Source organism: Erithacus rubecula (genome assembly GCF_903797595.1).
Source record: "Erithacus rubecula genome assembly, chromosome: 9".
Lineage (NCBI taxonomy): Eukaryota > Metazoa > Chordata > Aves > Passeriformes > Muscicapidae > Erithacus > Erithacus rubecula.
The window spans coordinates 19,913,864-19,927,383 of NC_136660.1; the positions used below are offsets into that span (position 1 = coordinate 19,913,864).

The 13,520-nt window shown below is 35.8% G+C and overlaps 1 protein-coding gene across 5 annotated transcripts in view; it reads left to right on the plus strand.

Moving 5' to 3' along the window:
- IDE (insulin degrading enzyme) overlaps nt 1-9,530 on the plus strand; it is a 52,129-nt gene extending 42,599 nt beyond the window's left edge. For 3 of the 5 annotated variants that reach the window (XM_079312392.1, XM_079312390.1, XM_079312391.1), the window contains exons 21-25: nt 282-554; nt 2,409-2,470; nt 3,866-3,938; nt 5,599-5,666; nt 6,841-9,530. In XM_079312392.1, the coding sequence (XP_079168518.1) occupies nt 282-554; nt 2,409-2,470; nt 3,866-3,938; nt 5,599-5,666; nt 6,841-6,936 (572 nt within the window). In that variant the 3' untranslated portion in view covers nt 6,937-9,530. The remainder of the gene's footprint in view (nt 1-281; nt 555-2,408; nt 2,471-3,865; nt 3,939-5,598; nt 5,667-6,840) is intronic. The other 2 variants (XR_013775105.1, XR_013775106.1) reach the window with 1 other exon arrangement.
- Nucleotides 9,531-13,520: the final 3,990 nt, after the last annotated feature.

A 13,520-nucleotide genomic window follows, 5' to 3' on the forward strand; every position in this document is an offset into this window, starting at 1 on the left:
TAAGTTGAGTCTAATGAAGCACTGGAGTACAGCTTCATTTTTGGTAACCTGATCGTGATGACAGAATTGCTCTTGTTTTTTCTTAGTCTGTGTCATCTCCTCCTTGTCCCCCCCCAAACTAATATTGACCTTGCATGTTTTGAAAACCCTCATTATTTTATTTATAATACAGAATTAAGTTAGCATAGCACTGCATTCTTGCCAAACATGCCAAATGTTTGTCACACATTCAGTGTGACAAAGAACTACTTTTAATTTGTGGCTGTTGTTGTTTTGCCAAGGTTACATTGTGTTCAGTGGCCCACGTCGGGCAAATGGCATCCAAGGACTGCGATTTATTATCCAATCTGAAAAGCCACCACACTATTTAGAGAGTAGAGTTGAAGCATTCTTAAAAACTATGGAGAAATGCATAGAAGACATGACAGAAGAGGCCTTCCAAAAACACATCCAAGCTTTAGCAATTCGTCGTCTAGACAAACCAAAGAAGCTGTCTGCAGAATGTGCTAAATACTGGGGAGAAATCATTTCCCAGCAGTATAACTTTGACAGAGGTAAGACAAATGGTAATTCCTTTAAAACTGAATGCTCTAGTTTGGCTGCATTTGTGACTGTTGAGTGTCATATTCATTTGGGAACAATTTAAACTTCTATATAGCCTATACATAATTTACTGTCTATTTCCCTAAGATGCAGTCAGATACACACTGACATTCCTTCCAGTACACACATTCATATGAACCCTATTTCTCTTTGCTTTGTGCAGTTATTTTGATGGAGTCCTGGCTCAGACAACAGCAGGTATCTTAACTAACGTGCAAGTTGTCTCAGCCTAGAGTGGATTTGAGGAAACAGTAATTTTTTGGGGTTTTTTTTAACTATGATGCTTTGAAGGTTATAGATTTGTAGGAGAACAAATGAGATCCAGCTTCTAGTGTTGTTATTGAAAATCGGCTTACAATTATTTACTGTGTGGTCCTACATAATATTTAAATTATATTTTTTTAAATACTTTTAAAATTTATTTAGTTTTTTAAAATACTGAGATACATTACTAATGCAGTTAAACACATTAGTTATACAGTTTCTAATATTTTTAAAAAATCGGTTTAGGTACAGATCAGCTGTAATTTTTTGTCTTCATGCATAATATGCTTCCTGCATAAAACTCATTCTGTATTCTGTGACTTCTCTTCTGCATTATGTGTATTAGCTTTCCATTATTGCAAATACAGTCTTTTTGCTTCACAATGACTCACTGAGCTGTTTAGTAATGAAGAGTTTTGACTTGTCATCCAGCTTGGTCTAGAGACTGACATGTTTCATGCCTGAGCAGAAGAAGTGGCATGGAAACTTACCACTTCAAGTGCTTTTTTCTGTGTGCCTGATGAAATAGTCTGATTTTTCTCTGCCTTAAGTATATATGTTTATACCATAATTGGATCAATATTATCTCTCTGAAATTTCTTACTGCTGAGTGTAGCCATTTTTTTAATGTCTAAATCCCACTTACTATTTCCCATGACTTTTCTATCTTTAATTCCCCTCTGCTCACTAGGAATTTTATATCATTAATGATTTTAATATTACTAGAATTGTCAAAATCAGGAATTCGTATTCCAGCTTCAAGAAGTGGAAGGATATATTTGTTTGTACATTTTTAATATTACTACTTTTACTGTTTTGTCCCAAATCTTACCTAGTTTTCCAAACTAGGTATTGTTGATTTTTTTTTTTTGTTTTCTCCATATAGAATTTCATATTAATTACAGCCTGCATTGCAGGCTTGTTCTCCTGCACGTGTTTCTCCCTTGATCTTCTTGCTAATCTTAAGAAAAGCAAGCACGCCTACAAGAAACCTTTCTGCTTAAGAAGCAAGGATATTAGGTGATTAGTCCATGACAGATTAATTAATATGAAGGAATGTAGCAACTGACATACATTGTCCCCACACATCTTAAAGATGTGACTGCTTCTTAAGGGGCATGTAGGAACCATTCCTTGACATTTCTGTAGAAGTGTGTCCTACCATCCTGTTTCCTACCTGTGAATAAAAGCCATCTATGACCAGTCTGCATTAGAAATGTGTAACTGATTTGAAGATAATACACAACACTAGGCATATCTATTTTAGCTCCTGAATGTCCCACAGTGCAATCAGTATTCTTCAAATGTGCATTTTTTTAGTAAGTCCAATCAAATAGACTTACTGAAGTATAATTTTCTGCCAAGGTTCTACTGACATTTTTAGTGAAGCAAGTATTAACTTGAAAGATAACAATGAAAAGCTTTTCATTTGCAGTCAAATACAGCATCTGAATTTGAAAGAAGTATACCTTGTAAAAGCAGTATGCTAATAACCTGCTGTGATCTGAAGGCTTACTCTAATTTGTACTGTTGTTGAGCAGATAACATTGAAGTGGCTTATCTAAAGACCCTGACCAAGGATGACATTATACAGTTCTACAAGGTAAGTTAGTCACACAGCTAAAATGTTACTTAGAATAAGATGGGGCTGCAATGGAATCTTATTTGTGCATGCTCTGAAGGGGATACTGACACCTGTTTTAGGTAGATGATGAAATGGATGCAGCTATCTTTTATTTCCTGAATATTACTTAGTGTAATAGCAACTGTAAAAATTGCACAGAATTATAGGATTTTGTTGTGTTTTTTTCCCTTGCTGACTCTTATTCTTTTTGTTTCATTTATCTTTTTTTTTTTTATGGATATAAAATATGCAGCTCTGTGACCAAGCCTGGCCAAAATCACACATTTGTTCTTTTATCTTTTTCTCCAACCAGTCAGTGATTCAGCTTATTTTATGGGCATGTATTGTGAATGAAACAGATATTTTTAAAGCTTTGTTCACTGTAAATCACTAGGGTTTTTCTTCCTCTAATGGTTAGGCAGAGCAAAGGAACAGCATAATGATGCAGTAATTGTACATTTTAGCTTAGATGGATATCCAGTATATCCAATGTAAGTGATTGAAATGTGTCCCTGTCCTGTCCCGGTCACCCCCCACCAGTATTAAAAAATTATTGGGCATCATTCTTTGTGCTTTGTAATGTGTAATAGACGATGGTATTTCACAATATTGCAAAGTGTTCATGGAGTTTTATTACTTATGGAACAGCTGGTAGCTCAGGGAGCTCTTTGGAATATAAGATAAGCTCAATGTCTTCAGAATTTATTATTGCATGGAAAAATTTCTGCCCATGAAGAAGCATGGGCATGTATGTGTGTCTGCTTTTTTCCTCTCTTGGCCAGAGAGGGTTGTTTACTTTAAATTTTTTTAATAGTACAATAGCATATGTAAAGTTATGCAGCAAATGCAATGTTAGTAAATGAAATTTCAGTACCTTTTGCTTAATAAAAGATAACTTGAACAAGTGTGCATATTCTGGGTTTGTAGGAATCTATACTATTTTACTTACACCAGTGCTCAATACATGATTATCCAGCATTCCAGAGCAGAAATAACAGGCTGTATTGGTGAGCTAGTCCAGCTGAATTTAATGATTGTGTTTGGGGTGATGTGCTTCCAGAAGGCTACTAGGGATTGAAACTTCTGCAGAGATTTTAGGTTGCATTCCTGATACTATTGATAGTTAATGGCTGAATTTCTGTTACTTACAGTTTTTCTGAGTTCCAAGCAGTACATGAATTGCTTAACTTGATTGTAAAATAATTCAGGAGTACTGTATAGATGATATTAAATAGTATTTGAAGGCACATCCCAAAATTCATCTCTCATTTTAAGGCTTAAATTAAAATTCAAGTGCTCTCATTCTTTTTACTATTTTATAATGTCTAAGGGATACTTCCTACACCTGAAAGTCTTGTTATTTTTTTACTGTAGGTGCTGTTGGCAATAGATGCTCCCAGAAGACACAAGGTATCAGTACATGTCCTTGCAAGGGAAATGGATTCCTGTAAGTATTGTGCTGAATATAATATTTAATCAATTCCTGTTCCAGTAAGTCATAGTTACAGATGCTATATTATACAAATCCACTGTAAGAAAAACTCAACTTTGGAGAAGATATACCTTTCAGAGGAAAAACAGTTGGACTTTTTTGAGGTTTACTTCACATGGGTGCTTCAGATTTTTTGTTGATTTATTTTTAGACAAGTTTTTCAGCTTATCAGTATTCTGGAGTTTTTTGGTAATAAAACAGTAGATTTTAAAATACCTTGTTGAAAACAGACATGATATTTTACAACAAACATTAAACTTTGTAATAGTCCTACAGGGGAAAAATCCCCCAAACAACCCATAATTAGAATTTCAAGTTATCAAATCCACTGTATTTTTTTGCCAGACAACCAATGAATGTCCACAGTAGCATTCAAGCACCCTCGAAGAGGAAAACAAACAAAGCCCAAAACCTCTGGGAATGTAAAACATTTTATTTAAACTTAAGAAGGCCAACTTTTATTTAGGTTTTATTTTGAAGTGATATAGGTCAGTTGTACATTCTGAACGGGGTTGTTCCATTTTATAATTTAGGAAGGAAAAGGCTAGAAGTGTTTCTGGTTAATATGAATAAATTGAGAGGGAAAACTTCTAAGGTTTTGTTTGCAAATCTTTCACCATTTTATACTGGACTTGAATTCCAGCATGCATTTGTTTGCAAAGTCAAAAATATGAAAGGCTTCTCTGTAGTACAAAGAAAAGCAGATACTGTATGCGTGTCATGAAACTCCATTCTGCCTTAGAAGGGTTGGTTTTTATGGTAGTATAGAAATTGTAGCTTTGCAGCTGAGTTAGGAAGGCTTGCTTCAAAGCACCTTTCTAGTTTTCATGACTGCTAATTGCTAAATAGAAATACTAAAACTTTTCTTTATCTAGAGAAGGCTTCTTATAATGAGGTAGCTGTATTTCCAGCATGGTTATTGTTTGCTTGCAATGGTATCTTCCTGAGACAAGGGTGAGCCTACAAGACAACCTAACAAGTGGTTACTTACAGAAATTATAACAAGTCCCAAAACAACTCCCCATTCCTAAACCTTTTAATCTGGCATTTGGTGTCTTTTATGCCATGAAGAATAAAAGAGATTAGAAGTGCAAAAATAAGTCTTGGGGCAATTGGAGTAGGACATGCATGGTGATAGGCAGGGAATACTTGGGGTTGCTGTACTGATCTTTGGTACCTGGAGAAACTACACTTCTTGTCCTTATCAAATGATGTGCTGTTTTTACACTGCTCTTTAATGTAGCACTGGCATTTGCTATTGATCTCATAATTTGTACTAAGAAGCAGTTTTAAGTATTGATTGATTGATCAACTGATTAGCAGTTTTTATTTCTATGTTCTCTTTATGTGTAAGTAAAATGAATAAAAGCCACTGCCTCAGCTCATGTTTTCAGATAAAATAATGGATTAATATCTGTATTTCTAAAGGCAGACATAGAATATAAAGGCAAAATGTTTATAATACCTTATTTAGTGATACTTTAAAATTTAAAATTCTAAATACTTAAATAAAGGTGCTTTATTTAGATAACCTGTCTCAGAAAACATTTAATCAGTTATGTAAAACATAGTCATTAAATTATAGTCCCAAATTAATTTTGCTGATGTTACATAGGCCCTGTTGTTGGAGAATTTCCATGCCAAAATGACGTGAACCTGGCACCAGCACCACCACTACCACAGGTAAAAAGACACACACAAAAAATCCTAGGCTCCCTTCTTAATCTAGAGGTTTTGTATCATTAAATGCAAGTTTAAAGGGGAGAAACAGGCCTCTGGAAATTCTTGCTGTCATGGGGCTGATGTTTTAGCTCTTTTCTGCATGTATTTTTGCCCTCAGTAACAATGGGGATTTTCCTGATTTTTCTTTTTATCCATTTGTCCATTTACCTCTGTTCTTTTTAGTCCTCTGAAATGAAAGCTAATAGTAGTAAGAAACTGCACTGGATATCTGCATTGTGGAGTAAATACAGATTATTTTTATCTAAAAATACTGAGAGTATATGATCAGATAAATCAGGTGTCAATAGAGATGAATATGCATCAACAAATTTATCATCTTTGTTTAAAAAAACCCAAACAACCCACCAATCCCAAAGCAACAACAAAACCAACTACTTGGTCATTGTCTTAAAGCCTAAAATATTAATGACATTCCTGTGAATGGGTTTAATTGTTGAGAAAACAATTTGGCAAATTCTGTTCATACCAGTATTACAGATTTCTCTGTGGTTAGATAGGACAGCACTGGGTCTTTACTGGACCTTCAGTGAATTTTCTTGAAGGATGACAATGTTTGTCTCAACAGGTGATTAACTTTTCAGAGTGTGGTAGGTCTGTGTTCTTCGTTAGACCTTGCAGATGAAATAATTGCTGTAGGTAGAAATTTCTGTATGAATAGTATGGGGATATATTAGTCATTGTGACTGAAATATTAGAAGCTTACTTTGTTACTACATCTAAAAATAATAGTGTATAGAATAGCTATTGTGGTTATGATCTTACTCTGATGTTCAAAGGACAGGTGGAGTGCTCAGAAGTAGAATGAAAATGAAGAGATCAGCTCTGCATTTATTGGAGATTCTGACGTTATTAGCAATGCAGTTACTGCATTACAGCTCTTTGGAATTATGTAAATATGGAATTATGCAAATGTGAAAGCGGTTGTTTCATAAGAAATAACATTGTATTTTGGAGGTTCTTGTGATAATGAAGTATGAATCACTAATGCAGAAAAGAGCAAGAAAGGTAGATTTATTTGTAGCTGAAGCAACAGTTAAAATGAAAAGCAAGAAATTTGTCACTTTTCTGACTGAAAATACTGAGCAGACTTTTTCTTGCATGCGCTTCTTTGCAGCCAAGTGTGATTGAAAATATGACAGAATTCAAGCGCAGTCTGCCGCTCTTCCCACTGGTGAAACCACATATCAATTTCATGGCTGCAAAACTGTGAAGAGCTCCAATGGATGAAGAAATGCAAATGATCAGTACTGACATGGTGTCAGGGGACTTCGTGATGAACAAAATTATTAAAGATCATTGGGATAAATGGTTCTGTTCATTATGAAAGTCCCAAATTCCTTCTTGGTTCATTTGACGTTAGCTGTGTGTTAGGGATAGAGGGTATATAAAAATCAGTTGTGGTCATGTGTCATTTATATTACAGACAACCTGTTAAAAACCAAAATCAACTGAAACAATAATAATAATAATAATAAAAACTTGTAGATGCAGTATATTTTTAAAATAACATATCCCTTCAGATTTTCATTTTGATGAAATAACTCTCCAGAGCAAACAAAGTTGCTTGAAATGTGCTTGCTACTCCTGAAAAACACCATTAGTATCCCAATAATTATCTTATTGGGAGTTGGAGGGGGTGAGATAAGTAAGTCCTTTTTGGGATGGGGTCAACAATTTTTCTTAAAAATAGAGACTTTCACATTTTTTTGAAGTGACATGTTGAATGATACTTTTTTAATTGATCCTTAATGCAACCAACATATTTTCTATTTGAGTTTTATGAAGACCAGTGGGGCTGAAAAAAAGGAAATTTGACAACACAGTAATAGGTGAGAGAATTGTCTTAATGAGAATAATTGAAGATAAGGGTATGATTTTAATCTTTCTATATAAATTTGGGGACATTTTATATTAAAACTAGTAAAATGCTGGAAACACTTTATTAGTGCATCTTGTATTTGTTACCAGAATTGTTGTCCCAGTCTCTTGATACTGTCAACATCCTGTTCAGTTTTACAGCATTACTGTGACCTGTCCAGTTGGTATATCAAATACTTTATTTGGTGTCATTTTTGTTTTCAGTTGTATATGTGCTGGTGGAGAACTCAGTCTGTTCTGCCTCACCTGTTATGTTTGGTCTCAGTCCAGCCAAGCACTCATTAGTGCAAATAACTTTAAACACACACTAGTTCTTTACTCAAGAACAGGTCAAATAGGGGCTCTCTAAGGAGTCAGATATATCATTATTTTGATATGTGTATGGGTCCTTCTTGTCCTTCAGGAAGGTGTTTGGGACAGTGCAGTGCTGGGGTTGCAGTGCTAGAGCACAGCCTGTGCTTCAGGTTACATCACAAAGGGTTTGCTCCTACTTGTGGGAAAAAGGCTGTGCAGAACTCAGAAGGATCAAGAACTATGCTGAAATAATGTTAATATATATATATATATACATATATAGATAGATATATATTTTTTTTCCATAATGTAGCAAAATGATAAAACAAGATGAGGTGTCCTGTCCTCACCAACTTTACTGACTTCTCCAGAGTGGTCTTGTGCTTGGGACAGCACCCAAATAGGAAAAGGCAAGGTAGCAACATTCAGTTCTTCTGCCTCTGTAATACATAAAAGAGATGGCACTTACTCAGAGAGAAGAGAGTATGTAAAGCACTGAAGATATAAAATCTGCTCATCAGAGGTGTTAGTGAGAATTTGCTTCTTACTAGAAGAGCCTGGAAGTAATGCCCTGATATGACAGGCATGTGTGTCAAACATCAGAATCCTGCTAGAGTCAATAGGGCTGTTCTGTGATTGATTCAATGTTGGTTCTTACACTGTGTCTGAGGCCAAATTAAATGAATGTTTTACAGGGCAAGGACCTTAAGTTGAGTTTGAGTGTCTCTTCTAAATGAATAAATATGGTGAATTTAAAAGTTGTTTTAAAGGTTAACAGCACATATTTCAGTATCTTTTTAATAAATTTTATGAGAGTTTGTGATGTAACCTGTTGCCAAGGAAGGCCACTAGCATCCTTTTTTAGCCTGATGAAAAAACAGTCTAAACAAAACCAGTCAAGATGTCTCTGCTTACATTTTTCATAGATCCTTTACATGAGGTTTTTTGCCCTCTTGCATTTCACTTTTGTTTATAGTTTTCCTTTAGTAAAAGTATTTGTATTATATATATTAAAAGTTTTGACAGCATATTATAAAAATATATATTTTGGGATTTAGTATTTAAACATACCACTCTTATGGTGAATACAATTAAATGGCTCCTATTGTGTGTAAAAATAAATATATATATAGATTCATGGAATTACTATCAACTCTTAACAGATGATATAAATAAATTGGAATAGCAGTGTATCTAACACAAGCTCACAAATCATGTTTTCCAGAGGAAAAAATTAATACCTTCAAAGTTCTGTGACTGGATGTGGAAACCCATGTAGTTTTCCAACAACTCTTAATTGCTTTTAAGTGTTCTCCAGCATTTTACAGTTTCTGAGTTTGATATAGCAGTAAATTTTGATAAACTCAGGCATACTAATGGGTTCATTTTAATGGATCCAAAGCTGCAGTGTCTACAAGCAATAAAGAACTACCTAGAATACACTGTAATTCAATTTTAGTGCTTGTTAATTAGTTTATGTAAGAAACCATAAATTATTATTACATAACTGTAATTTTTGCAAGTGCTATTTTAAGCAGGTGATGTGGAATTTGGGTGCATGTGACACAGCCAGTATGACAGAGTGCTAGAGTTATTCTGTTTACAATAAACAATCTGAATTTAATGTTTGGAGTTCTTAATTTGTTTCATTTTAATTTTTGCATACTGGTAATGTTACATCTATCAGTCTGTGCATGTTTTTTCTTAGGCGTTAAATGTGATTTTCCACTATCCAGTTGAACTAGTTAGGCCAAATAGCATTGCTGCAGAAGTGCTCCCATGCACTTCTCAGGAAGTTTCAGAGGACTTCCCTGTGTGGCATCCCACACCTCTTAAGTAGATCCACCTCTGTTGCCCTCCAAATGTATGAAAACTTAGTAATACAAGGGTAGAAATATTTGCACAAGACAGAATTTTAATTATCAAATCTGAAACTATAAATTTAGGGCATGGCTGCAATCAGACTGAATCTTGCCTACTGCAGCTTTACAGTATTGCTTTTGAGAAATTATTTTGCCTGGTCATTTTCTTTGTTCTATGCACACCAAAAGACTGTATTTCAAAAGGTTAGGAGGGTGTGATTGTTAAAGTAGTAAATAATGTCAATTCTGACAGCATAAAGATACAAGTCAGCAGGCCCTCCTGCTCTTCTGAGGGGACTCCTTGAAGTAATACCTGACACTGGGCAGCATTAAGAGAGACAGGTTTTGTTCTTGGCATTCATTGGGAAGAGTGGCTGGTACTCTCAGGGGAGAAAGCAAATACCAACAGCCCACCTGGAAAATTACTTGTCCCCAACATCAGGGCTCTGTCCACTCCCAGTTGTTAGGGGTTGGTGTAAATCTTGACTTACTGACTTTACTGTCTTGCAAAAAATCAAGTTATCCAAATCTACTTTAACTAATACTGTTAGCCATAAAAAAATGCTTGAGCTTGTTCAGATTATTTAAGAGCTTGGATGTGAGCAGCCCTTATTGATAATGTGTTCCACAGTGTAATCATAGCATCTGGAAAAAGTGTTACACACCTTTTTAACTTCATTTATTATTACCTACCTCTTGTTTTAAAGTAAAATTCTGCCAATCCTGTTTTACCTTGTCTCTCCTACTTAACTGTTTATTATGCTTTTACTGTAGGTCTGCTATAAAGTGAAAAACCATTATCTTCTACATTTTCATGTATTTTTCCCATGTTTTTTCAGTATGTGACCATTGAGCTGACATGGTCACCCACAGTGACACTGGGGCCTTTGCTTGAGCTCATACCTAAGGTGATATTCAAATCCAGCTCTGAAATACTTGTTTTGCAAGTCAGTTTTTAATATTGTTGCTAATACAAGGCATCTCTGGGTATTTTAAAGGCAGAAGAGATCAGAAAGTCAGGCCCCTTTTGTACCTTGTTATTTTAAAATATGCCTGGTCTATGTAGATTCTAGTGAAAGGCTTTTATTTGAAACATTTATATTTACCATTCAAAGAATGTATGTGCTGTGGGTGGAATATAATGAAAATAGTAGGTGAAATTTGAATTGTTCAAAGGAACAAAAGTGTATAAGGCCAAAGGCCCAGGAGATTGTCACAATTAAATCAATTTATTTGAACTCAAGCATCTAAACAGAATTTAAGAGTGAAAATATTTATGGCTTTCTAAATTAACATTTCTAAGCCCAAGTGCAGCATTAAAGGATGTAGACTCATGAGCATTTGTCACTACTAATTTTGAAGACTCTGTCTTTAGTGGTGCAGTGCAAAATTCCTAATTAAATTCCTTCACTATGCAATGGATGGGGGAAGATACACTGCTCCAAGTGCAAGGAAGTGACCAGGCTTAGCCTTTGGGAAACTCCAGAGGAAAGCATCCAACTTTTTAAACTTAAATCTTCCATCTTTCTGAGGGTTTGCCACCACTTTACTGGGTGTTAGATGTGTTTCCTTCTGCATCAGATTTCTGTTACAGATTTTCACTCTCTGCTCAGCTTCCTTTACTAAAAGGGAAGCAAGGAATTGTGGTAGTTGCCCAGTGACTATCAAAGGCATGTGAAATTTCACTGGAGCAGCAGCTGGAGCTCAGGACCCTTTCCAGCCCTCCCCTCCAGCTGCACACAGAACTGGGTGTCCTGTAGTACTCTGGGCTCAAACACACATCTGCTCTGGTGGGGAGCACTGCAGAGTCAGCACAGGTTCCACAGAGGGGAATGAGGAGCTCCTCAGCCTATGTTAGTAACCTGGAAAGTGAGAAGAACAGGCTAGGGAAGTTTCTAATAGAAAATGGAAATGAGTTTGATGTTTTGGTAACTTCAACTAATCACTATACACTGTGTAGTGTATAGAAGAGCATATTCTATATGAAGTCTGCTGTAAAGTCTCCTGTGATGGGAGAGAAAAAGAAGAGCTATTTGTGAATTCTAGGCAGATGTAGGAGACAAATACTAATGCATTTTATTTGTTAAGGCTGAGTAATTCCAGAGCATGTGCAAAAATGGTATTGTGGGGTATTGAATGTAAAAAATCTGGGTGTGCAAATGTCAGTGAGGAAGCCCTTTGAAGATGTAGATTTTAGATGTGATGCCTTTTAGTGTACAGAGATCTTAGAAATTTCCTGAATAGTACTTAAAGTGATGTACTTGACAAGGCAATGTTGGAACTAGTTTAAAACACCAGAAATGCATAAACATTTCACAGTAATAGTCCTCAAAAATGGACTTAGTCTTTTCCAAATGGCTTTAGAATGAAGTAAGTTTAGCAGGACAGATTTCCACCCAAATGATTATTTATGCACGTATGTGAAAACCAGGGAAGTTTACAAGCTTAGTGTCCATCAGTGCTCTGTCCTCAGTCAGCTGTCAAAAAGTTTAGCACCTCATCACTTTATCCCATTGTCATTACAGTAACTTTGAGCCTGCTAACAGTTATGCAGGGCCAGAGGAATAGAAGTGTTTTTAACAACCAATTTCTTAAAACCCATTACTCCAAGTGAAGTTGTTTTGACTGGGAGATATCCATATCATTCACTGGCACATACCTGTTTAGGGGGAAGTTTCAAGAGTCAAAAAAAATCTATGCAAATAATTCTGTTCACAGATTATTGCCAGATAAGATTGTAGGAAGAGAAAGTAATAGTGACAATTCTGCAGCATTAAATGTATTTTGGGATCACAGGAATCTGTATGTATAACTGGATCTGTCATCTCCACAAGCTGATTGTTTAGTTCTGCTTCTTTGCATGTCACCTTCAAAGGCAGAGATGGCTGCTGCTCACTTCACCTTGTGTGACACCTCCCTGGCCAAGGTGAGGTGAGCAGACACTGCCATTGTCACACCAGCCCAAAGTGTCACTGGTGTCCCTTTAGCACTGGCACACACCGTGTGCAGGCAGCATGCGTGTGCCCTAGGATATTTTTTCTGTGATTAGAGCTTGTCTTCTAATCCTAGAAAGCTTTACCCATGAAATGAAACAAAGATGGCACTTACAGTATGTCCAAGCCTGGAGAGCCACTCTGGACTGCTGCTGGAGCTCAGCAAAGTGGGAGATTTAAGCAAGTAAAACTTGCAGAAATCATTTGAAAGCAGGTGCTACTCAACTGCAGCAGGAGACATCTGCTGATGTATGCACATGATTCTATTGCTGTGAATAAGCTAAGAAAAATGTACCTTATGCAGCCTTTTCCTGGGAGTAGGAAGAGTAGAGTATTTAAGAGTGTAATAGCTTGTAGGCTCTGTGTAACTTGAAGAATGAATATATAAAGAATGCTTGTAGTTTGGATTGTACACTTGAATTTAAATGTCAGTAATTGTTAAAGATACTATGAATGTGAAAATGCAAAAGATTGTATTAAGCTCAATGTATACAAAGTGTAAGTGTGAGCTGGGGTGCTGGTCCACACTGTGAGGCACTTCATGAAAGTAATGTTGAAATGGAAGATAATGCATATAAATTGCATGCCATTTTGCACTTCTTGTCTGATAATCATGTCTGTCTGTCATGTCACTGTGTAAAAATTATAAATTCCTGGGAAAAGGGGTCATGTGTTTCTGTATGAACTACCAATGCACAACTGTGGCGCTGTACAGCTAATAATACGTGTTAGGCTTTTTTTAAATGTTGAAATGAGTAATTTAGAGT